Source organism: Bos javanicus, chromosome 19 (assembly GCF_032452875.1).
Source record: "Bos javanicus breed banteng chromosome 19, ARS-OSU_banteng_1.0, whole genome shotgun sequence".
NCBI classification, from domain to species: domain Eukaryota; kingdom Metazoa; phylum Chordata; class Mammalia; order Artiodactyla; family Bovidae; genus Bos; species Bos javanicus.
The window spans coordinates 53,288,517-53,315,050 of NC_083886.1; the positions used below are offsets into that span (position 1 = coordinate 53,288,517).

At 44.8% G+C, this 26,534-nt stretch overlaps 1 protein-coding gene across 2 annotated transcripts in view; it reads right to left on the bottom strand.

The window, feature by feature from the left end:
• RPTOR (regulatory associated protein of MTOR complex 1) overlaps nucleotides 1-26,534 on the bottom strand; it is a 323,215-nt gene that overhangs the window by 107,142 nt on the left and 189,539 nt on the right. For both annotated transcript variants that reach the window (XM_061392613.1, XM_061392614.1), the window contains exon 7: nucleotides 20,748-20,807. In XM_061392613.1, the coding sequence (XP_061248597.1) occupies nucleotides 20,748-20,807 (60 nt within the window). The remainder of the gene's footprint in view (nucleotides 1-20,747; nucleotides 20,808-26,534) is intronic.

Here is a 26,534-nt window from a genome sequence, read left to right on the forward strand (position 1 = left end):
AAAATAAAACACTAAGTGAAAAACTATGGTTTCCAAGAAAATGACACAAACTTACTAAACACACTCAAGTGATAACACAAAGATCACTCCAAATTTCACGATCAAAGGACCAACAGAAACATTCTGGTGCCCATTCCTCCAGATATCTCTTAATGTACAAAATCAAATAACCTTAATTGCACTGAAATAACAATACGAAAAGAGTTGCCACATTTCTAAAATGTTTACATGTCTTAAAAACATCCACATATATGCTTAGGAAAAAAGTCTGGGAAGGTCTGCGTCAAACCAGTAACAATGATTATCTTGGCATGGTGGAAATTATGGATGATTTTATTTTGCTTACCTGTATTCAATAATACATATGCTAAAAACACACTGCTTGCATAATAAAGAAAAATGAAAGTTAAAAAAAATTTTTTTTTTAAATTTTTTGGCTGCACCATGCAGCATATGGGATCTTAATTCCCTGACCAAAGACTGAATCTGCGACCCTGCATTCTTAGCGTGGAGTTCTAACCACTGGACCACCAGGGAAGTCCCTGAAACATTTTTTTAATAAGAGGGAAGCTAAGCAAGTTTCCTGAAAAGAGAAAATATTTGGAAACTGCATGATTTTATGAATTTACATTATCTCATATTCAGTTCAAATAAAGTAGGATATACCATAAGTGCGTTTAAATGGCTTTATGTAAATGATGGTGCAGAGAACCTTCGGCTAAACCATTGTCTCGATGCATATAATTCATTACTTAGAAATGTTCTGGAACTAAGAAAATAGGGAGAGAACCCAGCAATTTCTTTTTAAAACAATTCTTCTGAATATCCAGGTCAGTACACACTGGTCAGATGCTTGCTTAGACAAAGTCAGATACATGAGACCAGGGATCTCAATGTGTGGGGTAAGAGACAGCACTCATGACATCATCAGGAGTCCCTCAATATGTGTACATGTACATTTTCTCAATCAATTAATGCCATATTGAAACCAGATATACACATACACAACCTCAAATCATTCTAAAAACTCAGCTGAACAGGAGAAGAAAACTATGCATGAAACCTGCAGCTTATAAAACGTGACATGGTTTGTTTACAGCCTGAATAGTTTGCTGTTTTACAGAAGTTCCCCTTTAACTGGACTGCAGGACTACGTACGAGTGGTCAGGAGAAAGGAAGCGAGAAACACGCAGTAAGAAAGCCTGGTTGGAAATGGAACTGTACTTGTTTAAATGCAGAAAGCCTGTGGACACACTGCACTCAGCTCTCAGCACTCACTCAGAGACACTCGACTGTGCAGTCACTGGGACGCTCTCTCATAGCTGACTCAGCTAGGCCCTAAATTACATCTGCAAAGCCTGGGGCATGCGATTCAATTATTCTCTTAGGGTTTAGATGACCTCATCTTCCTGACAATGGTAGATGAGGTGACTCAGACCATTCACTCACTGAGAACAACCAGACATGCTGTGTGTATGTGTGTGAAAATCTTTTTGAGGGGAATGGAAGACTGGCAAGGCTGTGCAGAATCGTGAGGCCAGAACCTGAGAGGGGGAAGCCCCAGGCTTAAGCTGGCACTTGGGGCTCCATGTGTCCCGGAGGCGCCTGGCAGCTCTGAGAGGCAGAGCCTGAGCTGAGCTTGGCGGACTCACAGGCTAGAGAACAAAAACTGAGGGCTGGCCAAGGAGATGGAGCTCTGGTTAAAAAAAAAAAAAAAAAAAAAAAAACCACCAGGCTTGGATCTGGGTGCAAAGGATGAACTAGAAATAATGCAGACCTTGTAGTCTCAGATCAACCTAAATCTCTGTACAACTTCCACTTTCTTTCTTTTTTAAAAAATAAGTAATTAGGCTGCATTGGGATCTTTCACTGCAGCACACAGATTCTCTGGTTATGGTGCTCAGGCTCAGCAGTTGCCGAGTGCTGGCTTGGTTGCTCAGCAGCATACTGGATCTTGGTTCCCTGACCAGGGATTGAATCCAAGCCCCCTGCATTGCAAGGTGGGTTCTCTACCCCTGGGCCACCAGGGAAAGCCCTCTGTTTTCAATTTGCAACCAAGCATTTACAATAACTATAAATGGAATATAATCTATAATAATTTTGAATCGCTATATTGTACATCTGAAAACAATACTGTAAATCAACTGTATCTCCAAAAAAACCCCTAAAACAGGTATTTATATGCTTAAAACCAAGAAAAACAACTGAGAAGAGAAAGAGACGGACAGAGGATTCTGATAATGGTGACATCAGACACCAACTTCGCAATAATTTTACTTAACATGTTCATGGAATTAATGGACAGGATGGAAAACTCTGGCTGAGAACTGGAAACTGGAAACTCTGGAACCTCAAAAACTTAATAATAATACAATATACTGAATTTAAAAATTCAATAGATGGGCAGAACAGCAGATCAGACAATACTGAAGAAAGAAATGGAAGATGGGTCAGGAGAAAAAACACTCAAAATTAAGCAAAAGAGATGAGATTGGAACATAAGCAATAAATACATAAGAAACAGTGGATACTGTGAAAAGATCTAAGATTACCAAGGGCGAGTCACTTTGGGAAAGAGCTGGGAAGTTTCTGATAAGGTTCAACATGCACCTGCCACACCACCTTCTACTCTTCGGACACAAAGTGTCCGGACGGGGTTGCCCTTTCCTTCTCCAGATCTTCCTGATCCAGGGATTGCACCCGGGTCTCCCACATTATAGGCAGACACTTTACTGTCTAAGCCACCAGGGAAGCCCAGTCTCAGACACAAAAGAACACAGTATCTCTTCTACTTATCTGAAGTTCTAGAAAAGATAAATCTAACCTATGAGAAAAAGCAGATCAATGTTTGTTCGGGCCTGGGGGCTAGGGCAGGGGATTAATTGGGATGAGGTACAAGGGAACTTTTAGGATAGATTTTTAGAGTAATAGTGGTTCCACAGGTATATAAAACTGTCAAGACTCATCAAACTGCATACTGAAAGTGAGTTCCTTCTATTGAATGTAAGCTGTATTTCAACAATGTCAATTTAAAAATGTAAAAAATTATGGCACTTTCAAACAATAAAAACTTTTCCCTGGCAAACCTGCACTAAAGGAGATAAAGAAAAATGATCTCACAGAAGCCCTGAGGTACAGGAAGGAATGAAAGACAGTAGAAGATGTAAATATGTGGGAAACATAAATGAGTATTAACTCTATAGAATATTAATAATGTTTATGGAAATGATGATATATGGAGAGTTAAAATATATGACAATAATTCCACACATTTCAGGAAGTCAGTAAACAAAGTTAATTGTTCTAAGGTCCTTATATCATCTGAGAAGTGGTAAAAGCACTAATTTATATTAGACTTTAAGAAGCCAAGGATTGCCAAAATCATGGCCCGCAGACCAAATCCAGTCAGTGGCCTATTTTTTGCATGGTCTGCAAGCTAATAACAAGCCTTATAATTTTAAAGGGTTGCAACAGAAGATAAGAATAAACAACAGAGACCTTATGCCTCTGTGGTGTTGTGAAGTGTTCACTGCCTGGCCTTTAACAGAAAGCACACGGAACCCACAGCTCTGGGTAGCCACTCCAGTGCACGAAAAGAAACACTTAACAAGCCAAAACAAGGGGAGGAAAGGGTGGTAAAACTGCTAATCAATCCAAAACATGGCACTGCAGAAGCAAAAAAAGGAAGGTGGAAAAAAGAAATAGAAAAAACAAGAAAGAAACAGGATGGTAGATTTAAACTCAAAAATTATTACAGTAACTATAAAAAGACTAGGTATTTCAATTAAGGTGAACAATTTTTAGTCTAGATTTAAAAACAGAAAAAAGTCAACTGCTGCTGTGTTGCTTCAGTCGTGTCCAACTCTGTGCGACCCCATAGACGGCAGCCACCAGGCTCCCCCATCCCTGGGATTCTCCAGGCAAGAACACTGGAGTGGGTTGCCATTTCCTTCTCCAATGCATGAAAGGAAAAGTGAAAGTGAGGTCTCTTAGTCGTGTCTGACTCTTAGCGACCCCACGGACTGCAGCCGACCAGGCTCCTCCGTCCATGGGATTTTCCAGGCAAGAGCCCGTTAAAAACAGATATAACGTAAAATATAAACCTACAGAAATATAAAGATACCTGCCTAAATACACAAAAAATTTATATCTAATACAATTATGTACACACACATTATGTTTATATATGAAAAGACACATTGTACAAATAAAAATCAAACAACAGTTGTATGGCTACGCTGTGTGTGTGCTAGTCACTCAATCGTGTCTGACTCTTTGCGACTCCATGGACTGTAACTTGCCAGGATCCTCTGTCCATGGAATTTTTCAGGCAAGAGTACTGGAATGGATTGCCATTCCCTTCTCCAGGGGATCTTTCTGACTCAGGGATCAAACCTGGGTCTCCTGCATTGCAGGTGAATTCTTTACTGTCTGTCTGAGGCACCAGGGAAGCCCATTGATACGCTACAGTCCTACAAAGTGGAGTTTATGGAAAGGGTATTACCAGAGATGAAGAGTGATATTTCTTAATGACAAAAGGTTCAGTTCATTCTACCAGGAAGGTGAAGTCAGTCATGGTGAATGTGTCCTTCTGTAGTTCTGAAGGGCAAAGCCCATCATCTAAATAATAAGCTTTTAAAGTAAAATGACAGTTCAGTTCAGTTGCTCAGTCATGTTGCCTCTTTGCAACTCCATGGACTGCAGCATGCCAGGCCTCCCTGTCCATCACCAACTCCCAGAGTTTACTCAAACTCATGTCCATTGAGTCGGTGATGCCATCCAACCATCTCATCCTCTGTTGTCTCATTCTCCTCCTGCCTTCAATCTTTCCCAGCATCAGGGTCTTTTCGCATCAGGTGGCCAAAGTATTTGGAGTTTCGCCTTCAGCATCAGTCCTTCCAATGAATATTCAGGACTAATTTCCTTTAGGATGGACTGGGTGGATCTCCCTGCTGTCCAAGGGACTCTCAAGAGTCTTCTCCAATACCACAGTTCAAAAGCATCAATTCTTCAGCGCTCAGCTTTCTTTATAGTCCAATTCTCACATCCGTACATGACTACTGGAAAAACCATATATTTGACTAGATGGACCTTTGTTGGCAAAGTAATGTCCCTGATTTTTAATATGCTGTCTAGGTTGGTCATAGCTTTTCTTCCAAGGTGCAAGTGTCTTTAAATTTCATGGCTACAGTCACCATATGCAGTGATTTTAGAGCCCCCCAAAATAAAGTCTGTCACTGTTTCCATTGTTTCCCCATCTATTGCCATGAAGTGACAGGACCAGATGGCATGATCTTGGTTTTCTGAATGTTGAGTTTTAAGCCAACTTTTTCACTCTCCTCTTTCACCTTCATCAAGAGGCTCTTTAGTTCTTTGCTTTCTGCCATAAGGGTGGTGTCATCTGCATGTCTGAGGTTATTGATATTTTTCCCGGCAATCTTGATTCCAGCTTGAGCTTCATCCAGTCCAGCATGTCTCATGATGTACTCTGCATATAAGTTAAATAAGCAGGGTGACAATATACCGCCTTGACGTACTCCGTTTCCTATTTGGAAGAAGTCTGTTGTTCTATGTCCAGTTCTAACTGTTGCTTCCTGACCTGCACACAGATTTCTCAAGAGGCAGGTCAGGTGGTCTGGTATTCCCATCTCTTTAAGAATTTTCCACAGTTTGTTGTGATCTACACAGTTAAAGGCTTTGGCATAGTCAATAAAGCAGAAGTAGATGTTTTTCTGGAACTCTCTTGCCTTTTCGATGATCCAACAGATGTTGGCAATTTGATCTCTGGTTCCTCTGCCTTTTCTAAAACCAGCTTGAATATCTGGAAGTTCACGGTTCAAGTACTATTAAAGCCTGGCTTGGAGAACTTTGAGCATTACTTTGCTAGAGTGTGAGATGAGTGCAACTGTGCGGTAGTTTGAGCATTCTTTGGCATTGCCTTTCTTTGGGACTGGAATGAAAACTGACCTTTTCCAGTCCTGTGGCCACTGCTGAGTTTCCAAAGTTGCTGGCATATTGAGGGCAGCACTTTCACAGCATCATCTTTTAGGATTTGAAATAGCTCAACTGGAATTCCATCACCTCCACTAGCTTTGTTCGTAGTGATGCTTCCTAAGGCCCACTTCGCATTCCAGGATGTCTGACTCTAGGTGAGTGATCACACCATAGTGACTATCTGGCTTATGAAGATCTTTTTTGTATAGTTCTTCTGTGTATTCTTGCCACCTCTTCTTAACGTCTTCTGTTTCTGTTAGGTCCATACCATTTGTGCCCATCTTTGCATGCAAAGTTCCCTTGGTATCTCTAATTTTCTTGAAGCGATCTCTAATATTTCCCATTCTATTGTTTTCCTCTATTTCTTTGCATTGATCACTGAACAGTATGAAAAGGCAAAAAGGACACTGAAAGATGAGCTCCCCTGGTTGACAGGTACCCAATACGCTACTGGACATCAGTGGAGAACTAACTCCAGAAAGAATGAAGAGATGGAGCTGAAGCAAAATGACAATAAATCATCAAAATTATTTCCTGAATAAGAAGAGAGGAGGAAGTTGAGGTTATTGTATCAGCAACAGTAATTAAAAATGTGGCAGATTACAGGAGACCATAACATGGTATTAGGCTGAGGGCAGAATTGGCATCTAGGATGACAGAAGAAAATTTTCACATATTGAGGTACGGGTAAGTCATTCCAGCTTGTACATAATTTGGCCTGAAGTTTATGTTAACTAGAACAGCCTGTCTTACGACCTGTTTATCATCCATTGTACATCTGCTTTAACCACTAAAAAAAGAATGCAGTATCCAGGGAATTCCCTGGAGGTCCAGTGGTTAGGACTCTGCTTTCAGTGCTGGGGCCAGGGTTCAGTCCTGGGTCAGGGAAGTAAGATCCCATAAGCCGGGTTGCTTGGCCAGGAAAAAAAACAACAATACCCAAAAGAATGTCCACTTTGTGCTAATCTATATCTCTTTTGAAACCTTGAAGGGATATAGCCCTGTCATGTTGGTATATGTTCTTTACTCTGATAAGATATAAAAAGCATGGTGCTGAAAACCATGGTTCTTCCAGACTAGTTCCTCAGAGCTACTAAGAGGGTGTCTCCTGGGCTATGGTCCTCAGTGTGGCTTGGATAAAACTCTCTTCTATCCCTTATTATAGATTGTTTATTGATTATTTGCGTCAACAGGGATTACTGATAGGAAGACGAGCTACCTATTGAGAACACTGACTACTCAAGGACAGATATCAGGGAGCTAGTACAGCCACATCCTCAGGGAACATAAGTGGCTTTCAGACTTTTTTGATCACAACTCCTAGTAAGAAATGCATTTTGCATGGTCACCTGATACACACATATAGATGATCATATGTGTAAATACACACATTCAAACAACAGGATCAGAGAGCATTCATGTTGCTAGAAAAACAAGGATATTCTCTATGTGTTTCTCTTTTTCTTAATGCAAGGCTGTGACCCACTAAACTGATTTTACAGACACTAATAAACCATGACCTGCAGTTTAAAAAAAATGTTGACTTAAATTAACTTGTTAATTTCTCCTGGAAGCTATTGGCTCAGGTTATCAAAATGGTTTGATGGTGAACATGGCATCTGAGAGATGTAAGAGATTAGAAAATTACATAATTCGACCTCTGAATAAGCTGACTGGTATTTTTTAAAACCCACACAGGCAGCTTGTTTCCTAATGATTTTTTAAAAATCTGTACTGAGCCTTTACATCAAATGGCTTATGTGTGCAGCGCTGCTGTCCCTCACATCTCTTTCCTTCTGCCTTTTAACAGCTCCCACAGAACAGAAGCCTGCCAATCTTTACTTGTGAAACAAATGGAGAAAAATGTATCTTAAAATTCTAGGGGGAAAGGAGTGATGATTTCTATGGCTCAGTGGTAAGCAGGAGTTATTAATACAGCAGTGGAGATGCTCTCTCTTTTACTGAATTTATTACACAATGATAAACTATTGCCTATTACTGGAGCCACAGACAACAGCAGCACCAGTACTGGCACGAGTCCCTCTGGAGGCTGCAAAAAGAACTCACAGAGACCCAGGTCAAAAAGAAAAAAGGAGCAGGTTCTCATGTGCTTATTGCACATGTTTATGACACCAGGAGAACAGGTTCTTTCTGTTAAAGAGTACAGAAACAAATCTGAACCTAATTTTACTTTTTAAAACATTCCCTGAAAGAGTGGATTTTCTTTGACTTTCTGGATGTTGAGGTTGACTTACAGACCAACCCTTTCTTGAGAGCTACAGGCCCAGGAGCCAAGCAGACATCTCCTCCAACAGAGTTCTCTGAAAGGCTGCTAAAAAGCCTGTAACATTCAGAAAAGGCAGCTTCTAAAATGAGGGGGTGGAGGTGAAACCCAGACAAGCCCCAGGGAGCAGCTCTCTTTGGTCCAGACGGACAGGGAGCACTTCCTTTCTGAGATGCTCCTCTGCCTCCAGGCTCTGCTCTCCAGGCGCCCCTCCTTGAATGTACTGAGGCACCCTTCTAAGGGAGCTTCTCTATAAAGGAGGCGGGAGAAGAGGAGGCGGAGGGTGGAACTGGCCTCCTCAGCAGCAGACCTGGATGTAAGACCTCCAAGTGTTTCAGAGAAATTGATCCTGACCTTTCTAGTCCATGAAAAGCCTGGAATGCCAGGGTTACTCTATACCTCGTGCCAAGAAGGACTGCAGGCAGCCTTGCTGGAAATTCTGTCTCTTACTGTCAATTGGTTCAAACACCACATATACAATAGCTTTCAAATACAATCAGATTGTGTTTGCTATTCTTCATCTCCCAGGATAACTCTCCTCTGAGGTTTTCCTGGCAGGGCTGCATTAAACAGAGGTGAGCCCTCCTCCTCCTCCCAGGTACCCGGGAGTCTGGGCCACAGTGACCAGTTACCCCTCCTACACTGTGACATCCCCTCATCTTTCCTTGCCCTTGCAGACCAGACACCTAGGTGCATGAAATGCAGGCCACCTCCCTTGTAAGACCTTTTCTGATGTGTACCCAACTAAAATATACCCTTCCTTCCTCTCCACATGCACACAAGAACTTGCAGAATGCTGAGATCCTTCAGTGTACACACGGCATGGAGATGAGGGGGTGGAATCAGGGACCGGGGTGTGAAACCTCCAGGGTCTGCTGCTTCTCACTGTGTGACTTTAGGTAGGTTACCTAACTTCTCTGAGACTCAGTCACTTCGTCTGTAATACCTAGCCCCACAGGAACTAGGAAAGTAGAGTAAGTTAACAACCTAACAAGTTAGCACAAAACCTGCTACAAAGTAAGGGCTCAGAAAATATAGCTGCTCCTATTTATTTGCTGGGCTTTCCTAGATGACACAGTCGTAAAGAATCCACCTGCCAATGCAGAAGACAAGGGTTTGATCTCTGGGTTGGGAAGATCCTCTGGAAAAGGAAATGGCAATCCCCTTCATTCTTGCCTGGGAAATCCCATGGACAGAGGAGCCTGGTGGGCTACAGTCCATGGGGGTCGCAAAGAGTCGGACACAACTTAGCGACTAAACAACAACTTGTTTGCCGTTAAAACAAAATCCCTACAAGTTCTGAAACAAATTAAATCAGAAATGTTTGCCTAAATACTGTCAACCCCTAAGTTTAATATAATAAACACAATAATTTTATGAGAACCTAAGTAATTATATGGAGCACATTTTCACTTTTGTGAACTTTCATTTTTCCTTTCTTTCCCTTAATAAACAGGTAGATTTTTTTTCCCACTTGGAAGTCATCTGTTTCTTGCTTTTCCCAGCATCACAAAAACTGCTGCCTCGGTCCGAGGGGCCTTCTGGTTCACCTCACCTCACAGCCTTCGCTCCACCTGGTGTGCCCTCCCCACTGCCCATCTTGTCTTGGGGGTTCTGACCACAGGGCAGTTCTTCGTGATACCAAGACTGCTTTCCCTGAAGCTCCTGCCAGGCAGCTCTGACGCTGGCACTTCTTGATACCAAACAGATATGTGTAATTTACCTGAATCTCATGGCTTTTCCATTATCAAAAGCAGTTACCTGTCATTCCAGAGTCTTCTCTGCTCCAGGCTAAGTGTCCCAGTTCCTTAAAGTGCTTCTCACCTGGCCGCCCACTCCACATCCCACCTTGTCCCTTCAGGGTCTATCATCTTCCTTCTCTAGATTTTTCTGGTTTTTGAGCAGTCATTTTGAGAAGTTGACCCAAATTAAATTCAGTTTACTAAAATCCTGACTTTTTCCATATCAGACTTTTCAAATCCCATACTTGTACATGTGATTTCTGGTGACTACTGTGAGATCTATATACATAATTCTGATCATCTGCATTTCATTCCTCAGCCTGTCAAGACCTTTTTATATTCTAGTACTGGGTCCACCTTAAAGTTTTCTTATATGAACAAATTCTTAGTTGTGCTCTCATTATTTCTAGTAACAGTATTATCATGGTTGATCTGAACTTCTGAAAACTTTTTGATCGTTTTGCTCTACTATCTATGGTTAATTATTAGATGCATCCTTGTTGAAGCAGAAGAATGGTGCCGACATGAAGAATGTGCACAGGTGAGATCAATTGTTGCTGCTGTCACATCTAAACAGGCTCCTACTACCTGGAGCAGAATTCTGACTGCGATTCTGGTGGTACAAGGCAATGCATTACAGCTCTAAGATACCACACACAGCACACCAAATTGACCTGGTACATCATCCAAGGAAATAATCTTAAAGATCTAGCAAGAAGACCAGCTGATCACCTTCTTCAGATAAGATCAGGGACAACCCTCCTTTCCAGTTATACCCATTCTCCGTCTGACAAACACAGGATGTCCACCAGGCTTTGTACCACCACCCTCTTTGGTGGAACACTGTGGTTAACAGACTTACAGAGCAAAGCATGGCCTGTGTTCCTCGTCACTGAACCAATACTGCCTCCTCTGTGAAGCCCAGCCCATGGGTCCTCTTTCATTAAGTTGGCCCTGGAACCTCCAGCTTGCCGAGGCTCTTTCCTCTCTGGACTGCTATCCACTCACAGGCCTTCACTGACTGCCCCCTATACACTGTCTACACAGGAGAGGAGATAAACCTCTTACTGAGTATCCAGTCCAATCTCTTAGCTCTAAGAGGCTTGCAGGCTACTGAGCTCAGGCCTTCCTTGTTAAAGGTTCTACATATATGAACCCGAGCCCCCCAGTCAGATTCTAAGCTCTAGAGGACACATCATCTCATATACTATTAGTTTTACATCATCAACCCCCCAGCACCTCGCATGTTACACATTGCCGGTACTCCAATACCTGCCAGTGGATGGCGTGGGAGAGTAAATGTCACTGCATACCCACACAACCCAGCAACTGCAATTGGAAATGGTCTAGCTCCACTTCCAATTAAGGTACCAACCAAGCTTTTAAGTGATCAGTTCCCCTGTGTGATGCAGGGAATTGAGTCAGACCCTAAGAGGCCACCTTGAAACCACTAAGTGCGTTAATTTTAAATACTAGACCGATGGACAGGGAGGCCTGGCGTGCTGCGGTTCATGGGGTCGCAAAAGTCAGACACGACTGAGCGACTGAACTGAACTGAGACCGATGAATACCATTCCAGGGCTGCACCTGGAGCACAACTGGCTCCCGGTTGGGACTCTCCCCTCCACTTCGCCTGGCTGGCTCTTTCTGGCCAGGTAGACCACTCTCCAGACACCCCTCTTATCTGCTCAGAGAAGCACCAGTCACTATGTTATAGCTTCCTTTGTAATTGCGTATTTTTTTAATTTATGCTTTCATGTTTCCTTCTCCCAGTAAGAATGCAAGGCCACACACCAACCCTTCATTGAATCAATGAATGAGCAGCCCAAGAGAGATATCTGGGTGTTTTTAAGCCTGGAATCTCAGAATGTGTGTGTGTATATGTGGGCACCCATTCAGTTGGGTCTGACTCTTTGTGATCCCATGGACCAAAGCCCGCCAGGCTCCTCTGTCCATGGAATTTTCCAGGCAAGAATACTGGAGTGGGTTGCCATGTTCTTCTCCAGGGGACCTGCCTGACCCAGGGATCGAACCTGAGTCTCTTGCATCTCCTGTATTGGCAAGGAGGTTCTTTACCAGCTGAGCCACCAGGGAAGCAGAATCTCAGATGCCCTTCTCAAAAGCAGGCATCTCATGTGTGACTCATTGGCTTCTAGTTCAGATGATGTGCTCAGATCAGAGTGGGCAAGTGTTGTCTCTGGAAAGAAAATCCGGTGCAGTCACCAGGGGGTGTGGTGGTCGGAGCAGGCAGGAGCCGGCTCTGCCACTTATTGAACAAGTCACTCAATCTCCTTTTATCGTGGTTTCCAGGGGCTGAAACGGAGATGGTGCCAACAGTCACTCCCTGGACTGACAGGGACAGCTGGACATTTGGGGTGCGCCAAGGCCTGTGCCAACATGGTGACAGCAGGGTTCCGAGTCCTGTATTGAGAGACAGGCTTAGGGCCCACTGCTTGATGCGGCTGGCCTCCTCCCTCTCCGCCCAATGAAACGGAGCCCACTGCCAGGCTGTGAGGGAGAGGACCGTGGTGTAGAGCTGGACCTGAACAAGCTCTTGGAGACAGGTCGGCAAGTAGCCCAAGAAAGGAGGGAGACAGGGCAAGCTTCAGTAGGGACAGAAGTAAGGTGAGGCACTGACTCAGCCTCACCTCCTCCATCGCGGGCCTGCTGTGATAAGTATCTCCGGAGCACCAACAAGCCTCAGGAGACAAAGTCGCCAAAGGAAGGCCAATCTCCGAGAGACTGGAGGCACATGCTGCGCCCCCGCTGACTTTCCCCTCTCAACGCCTGACACCCGCCTTCCATTAAGAAAAGCCACCCACACCACCATCTGTATCCCTGGGTCTTGGGGATGACGCATTCTTTACAGACTCGCAGACACATTTTCCTCAGGACACCAGGAGGGCGCCCAGGGCATCAGGAGATGAAATGAACGCCACAGAGCAGCGCTTTGCAGCCTTTGTTTGGATAACGAGCGGCCAGGATTCAGTCCCACAGAGAAGGAAATGGATGCTCTGGGCGGTGAGCAGGCGCCCCACGGAGGTCCCGGGAACCTCTCATGCTCCCTGGGCAGCTCATCTACAACTTCCTCCCAGACAAGCCTCCTTCATGCTGGCTGATCAGCACAGGCCACGGGGACCATATGGGGTGTGGGGATCAGCTCCCCTTCCCCTGCTGACCTGAGCAGGATTGTAGCGACAGGCAGAAAAGCCGGGTCTAGTCCAGCCACTCGCCCCAGAGGCAGCGTTCCAAGGCCAGGCTGATCGATGTCTGACTGACGCCTGCTCGCGGGGCTGGGAGGACCTGTGACTCTTCCTTCACAGTGTTTCCACATTTCCGCCAATTACTCACATTCTCGCCCCTTGTGCCGTCTCTTGGGGATTTGTTTTCCCCACTTCATTTCCAAATTAGCTGCCAGTGAATCATTACTCATCTTCTCAGTGACTGGCAGGCGTTAATGAATTACTGATTTTCACCTTCAACCAGCCAATACAATATATTTATGTTGGAAAGAAAGGTACTTTTTGAATTAAGACTTGTATCTTTTGATAGTTTTCCTTTCAAACATAATACATGTGTACAATTCTGGCTTGACAGTGGAGTAATTCTAATCACAGCTACTGAGCCTGGGGTGGCAGGCATGGGCTGCCACCAGGCTGAGTCCCTCTGCTCACACTAGCCCCATGGGATGCCACTTCCCTTCCTGCTGCGATGCTGGGACAGACCATCCAGCATGGCCTACACAGACACTGGGCTGGCTAGTTGCCTGCCGCGAGAGCCTCAGTCTCTTTGGAATGTGGACAGTAATAGCACCTCCCTTTGAAAGGCTCCAGGAATGAACAGACTGAATACATGTAATGCCCTTAACACAGTACCTGGTACACAGCAGGTGACCAATAAATATCACCTATTCTTGTTCTTAACTCTCAACTAAAGAATCGTTGGGTTACCCTATATTCTTAAGCCATAATCCATGTATTTTTTAAACTGGAGTATAATTACAGTGTTGTGTTAGTTTCTGCTGTACAGTGAAGTGAATCAGTTACACGCATACATACATCCCCTCCCTTGTGGACCTCCCTCCCTCTCTCCCCCTCCCATCATCCCACCCCTCTAGGTCATCACAGAGCAACAGCTGAGCTTCCTGTGCTTTACAGCAGGTGCCCACTAGCTACCTGTTTTACACACGGTAGTGTATGTATGTCAGTCTTAATCTCTCAATTTGTCCCACCCTCACCTTCCTCCCCTGTGACCTCTTCCTCACTGTATAAGCAGGACTCATGAGACCAGGATTCTTAAGATGGAGACCATAGTTAAGTAAAAAAAATTGCTCGAGGTATCAAAGCGAAAATCAAGCCCCAAATCCAAACTCATCTTCAGCCCCTGCTTCTGGACTAAACAGGGGCTAAACTGCTATTCAAGGTTCTGAGGAAGCAGGACACAGCAACTCATTTTATTTAAGACGGTGGATTGTTAGCTATTTAAAAATGCTGTTTACACAATAGATGTTAATTATGAATAATTTTTTGGTGTGCTCTGGGCTTCCAGTGATCAGAATACTAACTAACAGCCTTATGGAATAGCTTCCTCGTCTTTCTGATTCCCCAGAGCCTTCTGAGTACCCTAATATTTCTAGCACTGTTTAAGCGTTTCATTACTTTGTTTCAGGGCTGAAAAATGTCCCTTAATTTCCAAGCATGGATCTTATTGCCAGTCTCTCAAAGGATTCAGAATATAAATATGTACTGCAGTGGCAACATGCCTATTCATCAGGCTGCTAGGTTCGCGTAGATAATTAGAAATCGGGAGATTTCTCAGAGAAGGTTCACTATAATTTACTTCCAGACACAGCAGCTTAATTAGAAAACAAATTCCTTCCCTAGCTTTAAAGATTGCTAAATAATTATAACACACACACACCACCCATGTCTTCTCCTCTGGTCTGGTGCTGAGACTCTAAACAACACGTTTTGCACATCTGACAAAGGTGGCCGAGGCTGGGAAGGGGTTAAGCCCTGATATCCTGGGGAACCTTATGCTGAGCTGCTGCACAGAGGCAGCTGTTTGAAACAAACCACATTTATCAAAGAATTACCATACAGCAATTCAGAAGTGTGAAAGTTTTCAATCAATTTCTCCAGTGATGGCAAAGAAGAAGGTGATGACAGGATCGGGCTGCATTTCTGACCGTTTAGGGGCAGCCACAGAAGGTGCTGGAAGATGGCTGGAAAGGCAGGTCATACAGGTGAAGCCCAGCGCCACCTTCAAGACCCCACATCTGACCCTGAAACTCTCGGGGATCCTTGGATGGTATTGCCAGTCTTGCAGCGTGCAGAGCAAGATTCCCTCTCCAGCTCACGCCAACATTAAGAGCCCGCTCCGGTCCTAAGGACAGGTGGCCCTGGAGACCAGGGTATACACAGAGCCACACGCAGGGGAAGGAGTGGCAGGTGAGGCCGGCGGGCTAAGGCCACATGCCCGCCATCCCAGTCCACGCACGCCAGGCCTCAGCATGGCTACTCACCCAGCTCTGTCAGGACCATCCCTCATACACTCAGAGCCAGCACCACCCGGGGAAGGAAAGGGGCGGTCAGAAGACTAGATGGATATTATCCTTATTTTCTGCAGGTCATTAAACTTGAGGGAGGGAAACAAAACTCAACAACACAACCCAGTGTCCTTCTGGTTTTGCTTCATCTCTGTGTTGTGACTTGTCACTCTAATCAGGTGGTACAGTGACCAGAGTCACCCTCACATTTAGGGGTAATGAAGAGGGTCTCAAGTTCAAGAATTTCCATGTGGTGAGCTGAAACCAGAGAGTCACACTGGATGCAAAATGCCTTAAGACACTCGTGAAACCAGCAACATGTCAGTGGCAGCCCTCCCAACCCTCTGCTGATGTGTCTCCAGGAGCCCCCAACACAGGTTTATCCCACCTTCCATGCAGGAAACACTCTCCCCACAGCAACGCCTTCTTAGGTGCTTCCTTGTTGATGGAGTTTTGTCCTCTCCCCCACCAATCGACAGTGCTTAGGATTTCATTAGCAATAATGAGCTGCTACAGAATAAACGAAACAGGACCAAGGAACTGAGCAAAAAAAGCCAATTTCTGTTTGATCCTATAATTGTAACTAAGCACAAGTTATATCCTGCCAATTAATCTAGACGCACAAATGAGATGCACTGGAAGTCCTCGTGCGGTTCTCACTTCATCCCCTAAAGGCTCCACCAGCTCAGTGGCTTTTGCTGGGAGTGACGGTGAGCCTTTTGGGGAGAAGTGCCCATGACACCCTATTGAACGTCCCTTGCACCTCTTTAGGTGAGTCACAGGCCTCGCCCCAAAAGCAGAAGAGCTTGTGCAGAGGATGGGCATCCACTGGACAAAGAGTGCTTGATACGGTGAGAATGGCCATCCAAGGAGGGCGCTGCAAATGAAACGGAGGCAAAGGGTAAAGCAGCTTGGACAGCCTGGCCTGTGGCAGCGGTGCAAACACTCAGCACAGCGAGCAAGGAATCACTGCACAGGACAGCTCCCGCGCGAACCTGCTTCATTCACGGGAAGGTAAACATCACGATGAGTTATGATCCTGATGGAACCCCAAGTGGCCCCAGCACATAGAGTGGAGACCAAACACAGCCCCAGAGATGCAGACACCGAGAGCCTGCTGCATCCAAGAGCTGCGTATTTTGACCACAAGTCTCCAGAAAATGATGATGGGTGAAAATAATGAGACATCTTCCCCAGGAAGGTTCTCTGAGTACAGAGACCTCCTCTTGGAAACGATGACGTGTATGGGTCTCACCTGAACTGTATGTTTGCTAAGTTGTATTCCAAGAACAATGACTCAGACCCAAACCGTTGTACCTTGAAAAGTTATTCACAACAAAGAGGTTCTGAGGTTTCTAAAATATCTTATTCTTACTCACTTTTTGTCACCACCATCACCAGCCACTCAGATGAAGTTCCATTTGGGAAGAAAGTATGGTTCATTTTGGATGCTCATAGCCTATCCCAGTTAATCTGGACAACAAGCTTTTATAAAATGCAAACTTATCTGGTATGGGAATGATCTCTTTTTAAACTGCACTGTTGGACTTGTTTACACAATTTTCCAAAAGTTGTGTGGTGGCATTCACCCAATGGTGGTTGGGGCTGGTATATGAAAGACACTCTCTCCATGAACCACCCCCTCCCACCTCAGTCTTTATCAGAAATCCAATGGCTTCAGAAATGCAAAGTAGTATTAACCATTATTCCCAGTGCAGCTTCGGGAAAGTGGTGAGAGAACAGAAAGTATTTGTGGGGGTGAGCTGACACCCACAGAGCCGACCACATGCTCCTCAATCCACCCTGGGCGATGGTGACAAATGCAGGGGTGAGAGTTGTGCGCCCAGTGAGTGTGACTCCTGAGGGTGAGGCTGGCCACGTCTGTCTGTCTGCAGTCTTCCACCACCCCCTTTCCCTGCCCCCATTCCCACTGAGAGTGCTATTAATGATGTTTTTCTTTTTAAATTAAAACACACAGACACCCAATTTTTCAGCATTTCACCAACGTTGTAGCACTGCCTGGGACAGGACAGGGGTTGACGCAGAAGAAAGGACACTGTGAGCCAGCCTTCAAAGGGCCACCGGAAGTCACAACCGCCAGCTGAGAAAGTCACTCAGCACTCGGGAGGGTGGAGCCAACACTGGGTGTTTTCTGGGAACACGGGCAGCTACAAACTCTGAAGTCGTGATTTACGAAAATTGCACTTGATAAAAAAATTAAAATCTTATCATATATAGGAGGTGTCTGCTTCTGTTTTTCAATCCTCATTAGCCAGTTTAAGTTGTGAGTAAAGGTTTCTCCCCAACCTCAAACCCTCTTCAGTAAAATGTCTCTTGTCCATTTTTTTTGTTTTGTTTTAGTGAGTTTTGAGATATCTTCATATATTCTGGATATAAGTCCTTTGTCAGCTATGTGATTTGCAAATATTTCCCCCCAAGTCTGCAGCTTGTCTTTTCTCTCTGTTAGCAGTGTCTTCCAGAGAGTAAACATTTTAAACTTTGATGAAGTTCAATTTGTCAATTTTTTTCTTTTGTGGATCATGCTTAGGGTGTCAAGTGCTATGCACACTTTAAGTCTGAGAACGTGACGGGATGAGAGCTGGCTGTTCAGACATGGAAGTCTGGAAGAGCGAGGGCCTGTGTACAGGAAAGACCACAGAGAGACGTCCAGACACCTGGCTACCAGGCTGGCCTGACACCATCAGGTGGGAGTGCCACTGAGGAAGCTGAAGCAAACCAAACGCCAGATTCCTCTTCAGAACTGTCTGAACGAGCCAGCAGAAGTCACTTCGCTAGGAAAGAAGGTAACTTTATCACAGTTTTAATGGTTTATCTGAGAATTACAAGTCTACGGTGATCTGTGGTACAGGTGATGGAGGCTCTGGCACTCAGAAATGGGGGGAAAGTACAGACCCACAGACAGAGCGCAGCAGCACTGGTGAATGAGTGCTAACAGGACGGCTTCCAAACTCTGAAATCTCACCAGGGAACTGGACCAAACATGCCGGATGACCAGGCTGGTCCAACCCTTTCTTATTTTTCAGCTTCTCTCCATGTGACGTTTGTTTCTCAATGGCTGCCTTGTTTGCCTAGCACTTGTAAATGGTTTTCTCGGTTTCAGTCCTTATTGGAGGTGAAGCTGGATTAGAACAGGGAGGAGCAGTTCCCCTGAGAGAAGAGGCCCTGAGTCCTGTCTCTAGAAGTGAGTTGTGTGAGTGTGACCAGGACGGGGCGATCGTGGAGGCCGGTTAACAGAGCACTCAGCACCCAGCCACCCAGCCCCCTGCTTCCTGGCCACACTGACCCCTGGAGCACGGGCCACCCAGCAAAGATGGGAACAGGGACACGAGACCACCAACACGCTCTCCCCACCATGTAACCCTGAGAGCACCAGAGCTCCGATGTGGAGAAAACCAGCAGCTGCATCTGCCCAGAGCAGCAGGACTTTGAAAAGAAGCATGGGTGCACTCTGTATTACACACTGTGGGGGAGACAGCCAGGCCTGAACCCTCCCTGATCCTTGTGAACATGACACACTGAAGTCTGTGCTCCCTGCTCTGACCGAGCCAGCACAGCCAGCGCCCCAAACACCACTCTGCTGCTGGTATCAGTCCCAACCGCAAGTCCCGCTGCTTCCCCTCCAGCCTGCAGTGCCCATCTATCAGCGCCTCCCTGCTCCCAGCCTCGGCCAGCACTGCCTTTCCAGCAATGGCTTTGAAATCTCCTCAACTGTGGGTCAGTGGAAACCAAGACCCACTCTAAGCAGAAGGACCACAGGCCTTCCTGTTTGTCCTGCTGGCACTGATCAATGTCACGCTAATTCTTTCTTGTCACAATACCCCATTTTGCTTGTGGACAAAAGCATCTTGAAGTAAACAGATGCAGTGACCAGTCACATGATTTCCTTAAGACATTTATCCAATATTTAATGAAAGGAATTATACTCAATGAATTGTTTGCAGGTAACCTGATTATATTTTGTTGGTTCTTTCTTTTCAATTTATTTGTACCTATATTTTACATATCTATATTCTTATAAAAAAAATTAAACGAGATGGAAAAACAGTTCCTTAACATTGCTCCTCCCTGCTTCTTGCTCCAAATTCCACTTTCCTACCCAGAGTGGAGTGCAAATATTTTATTTCATGTCTTGTTGATATGTATTCACACACAGAGAGTTATGCACGGTTCTGCAGCCCATGGTGGGTGTCATGTCAGTCTCTTAACAAAAGGCCGCTCCCTGTTGATGCAAGTGCAGCCACCACACTCTGTATTCTCCCATGGGGAACGCATGTGATCGATTCCACAGTGCACTTGCGGTGGGCATTCAGGCATAATATTCTTGTGCATTTCCCCTGACACACAGGCAAGTTGTCTTCCAGGAGAGAAACCTAGAAGATTTGCTTTTTCTACCTGAGGTTAATAATTAAAATCGGGCCTTTCTGCTTTACCACACGATTCTGTATATCAAGACTTAGGGAACAGTCCGTACGTTAATTCTAGAAGAAATGGGGTTCAGAGAAGAAGTGTTAGGAGCTACCTAGGTGAATTGGGATGAATGAAATGAACGCGCAAACAAACATAAAATGCAGGTCAAGTTTAAAGCTCTGAGATGGTGTACTGACCCAAAGAGGCTCATGACAGGAGCAGACAAGCCGGCCCCAGGACCTGGGGGGACAAGGAGAGGCCAAGCAACCACTGCACCTCATGAAGGACCCCTCCAGCCGGGACCACCACACCTGCCTTATATAGAACGTAACACTGGGTTTATATCCTCCCTGAGTGGGGGAAATGGAAGGTTGCAGAAGGTGAAAGGGAAAGTTGAGGAACATGGGGAAGATGCTAAGCTATGATCTGACTATTGCAGTTGAGGAGCAGAGTGGTCTCTATGTGCAATGACTGGTCTGTATGTGTAACGATATATATGTTTTTGCTTTGGTTCAGTGTCGAGAGTATTTTTAAATGTTCAAAAGGATTCCAGTTATACTCTTTTCCTTTTAATATGGCCCCAAATTTAGCTTGTCCTATGTAACAATCACAAACTAGGCCTTAATCAGAGAACAAAAGAACACATGAAAGGGAAACATCTGTGCTGACAGGAAGTACTTCTGAGAACCAAGAGTGAAAAATGGAGACTCCCTTCACACCAGAAGCCACAATAGCTTAAAATCTGACTTACTTTTCTATCAAATCCAGTGTGACTCCAGGCACCAGACTAACACATTTCTGCATGCAGAACCTGCAAAGAAAGAGAAGACAGTGAATCACAGCAATGGGATATGTAACGGGAGAATACAACAGTCCCAGAGAAAAAGCAAAGAGAGGAAGTGGGGCATGGGGATTGCCACAGTGAAAAGGTAAACCAAGATTTTCTTAATTCTGTCAGCTCTTAGGTTTATGAAGAAAATCTCCCTGCAGCCTCTCAAAGGGGCAGGAACACTGAGCTGCAGCTGGAAGTCTTCAGTGGAAGGAGAAAAACAAGTCTACAGGTGGTGAGGCAGATCCCCCCTGTGCGCGGCTGGGGGCAGGTCCTCGTGAGAGTCACCTGACAGAAAGCTTCCACCCAGATGATGGAACAGGCTCCACTTTTCCATTTTTCCTTCTTAAGCAAGTAAAGCTGGAGAGAGTGATGGAAGGATCAGTGAACCACCCTGAGGCACACAAAAGAAATTTGTGGGAGAAGACAAAAAAAAGTGAATTCAATTATTCGCTCAGTCATGTCCGACTCTTTGCGACCCGTGGACTGTAGCCCACCAAGCTCCTCCGTCCGTGGGATTCTCCAGGCAAGAATACTGGAGTGGGTTGCTATTTCCTTCTCCAGGGGATGTTCCCGACCCAGGGATCAAACCCAGGTCTCCCACATTGCAAGCAGACGCTTTAACCTCTGTGCCACCAGGGAAGTCCATATCATTTTAATTATCATAAAATCATAGGAGCTATGAGACTTAATCTTTGCTGCAGAGCCATCCTGGAGGGCTGGGTGGGGTGGGTGGGGGGGAACTAGGACTGGGGGACTGGCCAGGCATCATTTAATTTGTGTGCACTGACAGGAGGTTGAAGACCATCCCTTCATTCCTGTCAGGGCTATTGGCACACGGCAGGACAGAATCAATGGTCACGAAGAGCGAAAAAGCAACTTAGCATTGGTCACAGGAGAAATGTAAAGCATTTAATTCACCTGCTTTAAAAATTAAGAACAAATAACCCCCTCTATGAAAAGAGAAGCAGGCACAGAGCAAATACACCCAAAAAACACATTTCCGTATCACTAGATAGATGTGAAACGCAGAGGAAGGTCGGAAAAAAGCCAGTGTGCTCATGGGAGGGGATGAATACAAGGACCAGGCCACATTCAGGGCACATGAAGTGAGAGGTGTACAGTGGATGGGTAAGGACGAGGGAGAAAGACAAGGAGATAGAGACCCTTAGAGATAGAGATCAGAAGATGACAGACAAGACCATGACGACAACGTCTGGTGTGCAACTGGCTCCTGACATGTTGGCCCTCCAGCTGGGATGGGGGAACCCTGAGAACCCAGCCCCACCAGGCTCTCGGCTTCAGCGAGCAACACCTTGCTCAGCCACAGAGGAAGTTATATTTCTGGCTGTGGCCGAGCTGGCTGGTGCTCTCCATTCACAGAGCAGCAGAAACACCAATGAGACAGAGCCCGTCTCCCTCGGGGACAAGTGGCTGGGCTGCCCAGATGCTCCACAGGGCCAGTCAGTCCATTCGGACAAATCCTCCTGTTTGCTTCCCTGTCGGAGAGCTCGGCCCACCTGCTCCCACACATCACTGCAACCGCCCACAGGCAGCTCTGACAGTGGCTCCATGTGAATCAGGATCGCTCTGTGGATGGAAATGGTTTACGGGAAATGTACCTTCCAGTCCAATTCTGAGGCCTATGCAAACAGGACTGCTCTGCTGTTTTTTCCTCTGCAACGTGCTTACTGATTGGACCTCGGCATTCCTATAATGACAGAATAGTCTGTACCAGACTAATCCTTTTGTCAATAACAACAGTAAGCTCTGGATAAAATATAAAAAGTAACCACTTGAAAGCATCAAAGAGTAAACAAATTCAGGCAGAAAGGGAAGGTACGATCTTTACAAGAAGAGTAACTGCACAAGATCCACCTTAACCAGTATTTCCCACACGTGCTCCCCAATTCATAAAGCATCAGGGACACAGCTCAACCGGAAGGAGATCAGAAGCCCAGAGCTTCGGGGGAAGTCTTAGGAAGGAGGAGCCAAACTCTCCTAGGACCCTGGGCTGACCTGGGCACTGCACAGGCACGGGATCAGACCCCAAGGAGCCCTGGGGACATCAGAGCTGAAGGGCACCGAGCAGAGATTTCCACGCCTGCTCACCAGTAGATGCACATAGACAGGGACAGCCAGTGCCACACTGGGGGGCTACGAACACCTGGGGCTTTCCACTGTGGGGTGTGGCCTGAGCTACAACCATGGTTCAGGATACAGAGTTGCACCCCCCAAACCAGGAGCAAAGTCAAAGATGACTAGGCCTATAGCCGAGAGACTACAAGGTCAATTAAACCATCTACAGCTAAACAGGAGGAAGTTAGCAGAATCCAGACTTTCTCAGTGTCTCATTCACAATGGAAAGTATTCTAACCTAAAATCAAGAGAAAAATACTTAATAAACTAGATTCATTGTTGACCACATTTTGGAATTAGACTTTATAAAAATAATTTATTAACTGGGAAATAAGTATTATCATAAATCTGCTGGAAATATAAAGTTAAGAAGAAATTAAAAATAGGGACACTATGCAACTTTAAAATATGCATGATATGGTATGAGCAGCATGGATGAACCAGTGACTGACAGTCCACAAAACTGTACCTCAGCCTGTATTCATTCCCTTTGCACCAGAACTACATCAGGCAAAATCAGAGACAATAAAAATGGCTCGACAATTCCACAAAGCTGGATATTAGTAATTATAACAATAAACGCAACAGCTGGCAGACGTTTAGTGCTGACTACACTGTGCTGGTTGCTGGAGCTCATCAACAGGCTGGGCCACTTTTGACTCCTCTCTGTCTGACTTGCCCTTTCCGAACTGCAGGGGAAGTTACACAGCACCTGACCACTGCTCACCGCCTGCCTGCTGACCCTCCAGGCCAGGGTTTCTCAGCTGGGCACTAAGGACACTGGGGCCAGATCATTCTTTGCTGTGGGGGTGGCATCCTAGCCTCTACCCATGAGATGCCAGCAGCATCCCATCCCAATTGGGACAACCAAATAGGTCTCCTGACGCGGCCTTATGTCCTTCACCTCCTTGAGGACACAGCCCCAGGCCAGGACCCAGCATCCTTCACATTTTCCAGAACAGCCTCTCTGCTTCCTTTCTTGCCTGTGCTCCCTACTTCTCTCCCAGGAATTCTCTACCAGGCAGCCAGAGCAAACCTTTTATGAGGAAATGCGGGGATAATTCATTTCATCTTGACCCTCCAGCGGCTTCTTGCCATGCAGGATGAAATGCAGCGTGCTTGCCTAGCCTCCCAAGGCCCTGCCCTGGGCTTCCAGTCCCTGCTCTGACTTTACTTCCTCACTCTCACTCTGCTTAACCAGTTCCAGTCACCCAGACACACTTTCTCCTCCTTCCATCTGCCAGGCACAGCCCCACCTCAGGGCCTTTGCACAGGTTGCTCCCTCTTGCCCCAAACTGGAAGGTTTATTCCTTTGTTTTACTCGGATTTCTTCTACCTTCACTGACCAGCCTAAGAAAATAGCACCTTCATTCTCTACTCGTGTACTGTGCTTTTTAAAAATAGCATTTATTGCTACCTTAATATATATTTTGATTGCTTGTCTTTATCATAGAAGATAAGCTCAATGAGGACAAGGACTTCTTTTACTGTGTCCATCAGTGTGTCACGAGCACTTAGAAGGCTGCCCTAACACATAGTTTTGATACTCCATAAATGTGTCACCAAGTGAATATGGTATAAGATTGAGTCCTAATATTTCATATATCTTTTTTTTTCCTGTTGCTCTTGCAAGTGACTGGCTTCAAGATTTTTATGAAGAACAAATTAATGGATGCTAAAAAGAAAACTCAACTCTGTAACTTCGTAAACTGTCATATAACTGCTGGATGCTATTGTTTCTGAGAATGGAAATATACTCATTTTTTTTCCAATTAGAAAAAAATCCCATACATTTATCATAAGAATTAAAAGTATAGAAAATTACAAGTGAAAATTACCCCCAAATCTAAGATAACAATTAACACTTTCATATTTACCTCTTACAGAAAACTGAACCATGCTGATTTATTTTGTGCCGGGATAAAATAAAATCAGTCCCTGGAAGAGCCCAAACAATACAGACGATGGGAAAGTGGAGTTGGTCCTGCAGCCCAACCCCACTGCAGACTGCCCCTCTGCATCGACTGTGCCTAGCACACATGTACAATCAACATCTACACTTGGGTTTTGTTTAGCTTTTGTTTCTTACCGTAAGAGAATCTGCCATACACACTACAGCTTTCCCCTCACCCCCAGTATTTTCCAACGTTCAACAAAGTTGAAAGAATTTTAGAGTTAAGCTCCTGGATCCCACCACCTAGGCTCCACCATCAGCATTTGATTACATTTGTTTTATCACATTTCTGCTTCTCCATCCATCAGTGCATCTCATTTTTCATGAGACAGAGGAAGAGGTATACTTACTTCCCTTTAAATTCTTCAGCACACAAACCAACGTTCAGTATTTGCTCATTGTTTTTTATCTTTTGATGTAAAATTACATATAATGATGTGCACACATCTTTAACTGTTCATTCACTGGGTTTTGACAAATGCATGTGCCTGTGTACCCAAGCTGCTACAGGGACTTCTACCAACATCCCAGGGAATTTTCTTTAGCCCTTTCTCAGCCAATTCCTACTTCCTCCCATTGCCCCCAGGGGTAAATACTGCTCTGATTTTTCCACTGATTTTTACTCCTCGGTTCTAGAGATTCACATACAAGGACTCACTGAGTACGTACTTTTGTATAAGACCTCTTCCAGTCAGCATGATGCTTTAGGTATTTATTCATGCTTTTGCTGGTTTCATGAATTTACTCTGCTCCCCTGCTGACTGGTATTCCATTATATGAAAACACTGTCGTTTATACATGCTATTCTGTAACGTGTCCTTGTATATATCATGGACAATACAAAAGCTGATGCACAGAACATTGTTTCTCATGAACATGAGTGTGCTGTCCTCAAGATGTATTTGTAGCAAGGGAACTGCCTGATGAATGGGTACCCCTATTGAATGACCAGCCATTGTCTGATGGCTCTCCAGAGGAAAGTGTCATTTATGGTCACATCAAAGCTGAATATATCCACTTTTTAACTTCTGGAAATACTGCGTTTATCAACATAAAAGAAAAACAACCCTCTGTCCTACTGATAGGTGAGAAATGACACATCATTAGAATTGCTTTGATTATTATTGAGGTTAAATACCAGCTAATAATTTTTCCGGTTCTTTGTATTATTCTTTGGCTTATTGCCTGTTTATGCCCTTCTCGTCTTATTGATTTTAAAGTGTTTTATACATTAACAAAACTGAGGGTGGCTTTGTTATATATTACACAATTTCCCCCCAATTCATAGTTTTTTTTAAAGTTTTGTTTTTTTGCTTTCTTTGCCATACAAACCTTAGAATTAGTATTAAATAAAGCCTATCACTTCCTTTACAGCTTTTTAATTCTAATAATTTTTCCAGTACTTTTGTGTTTTCTTTTTTGCATTTAAAACCTCAGTATATTTGGAATTTATTTTATCATGGTAAGAGGTAAGGATTAGAAAAATTTCAAATGGTTAGCCCTGTGTCCCAAAGAATATTGAGTAATTCACTCTTTTTCCAAATGTTAAACTCTTATATAGATTCTGTTTCTGGAACTGTACTCTGTTCCATTGACTAGAATGTCTGCTCTTTTTC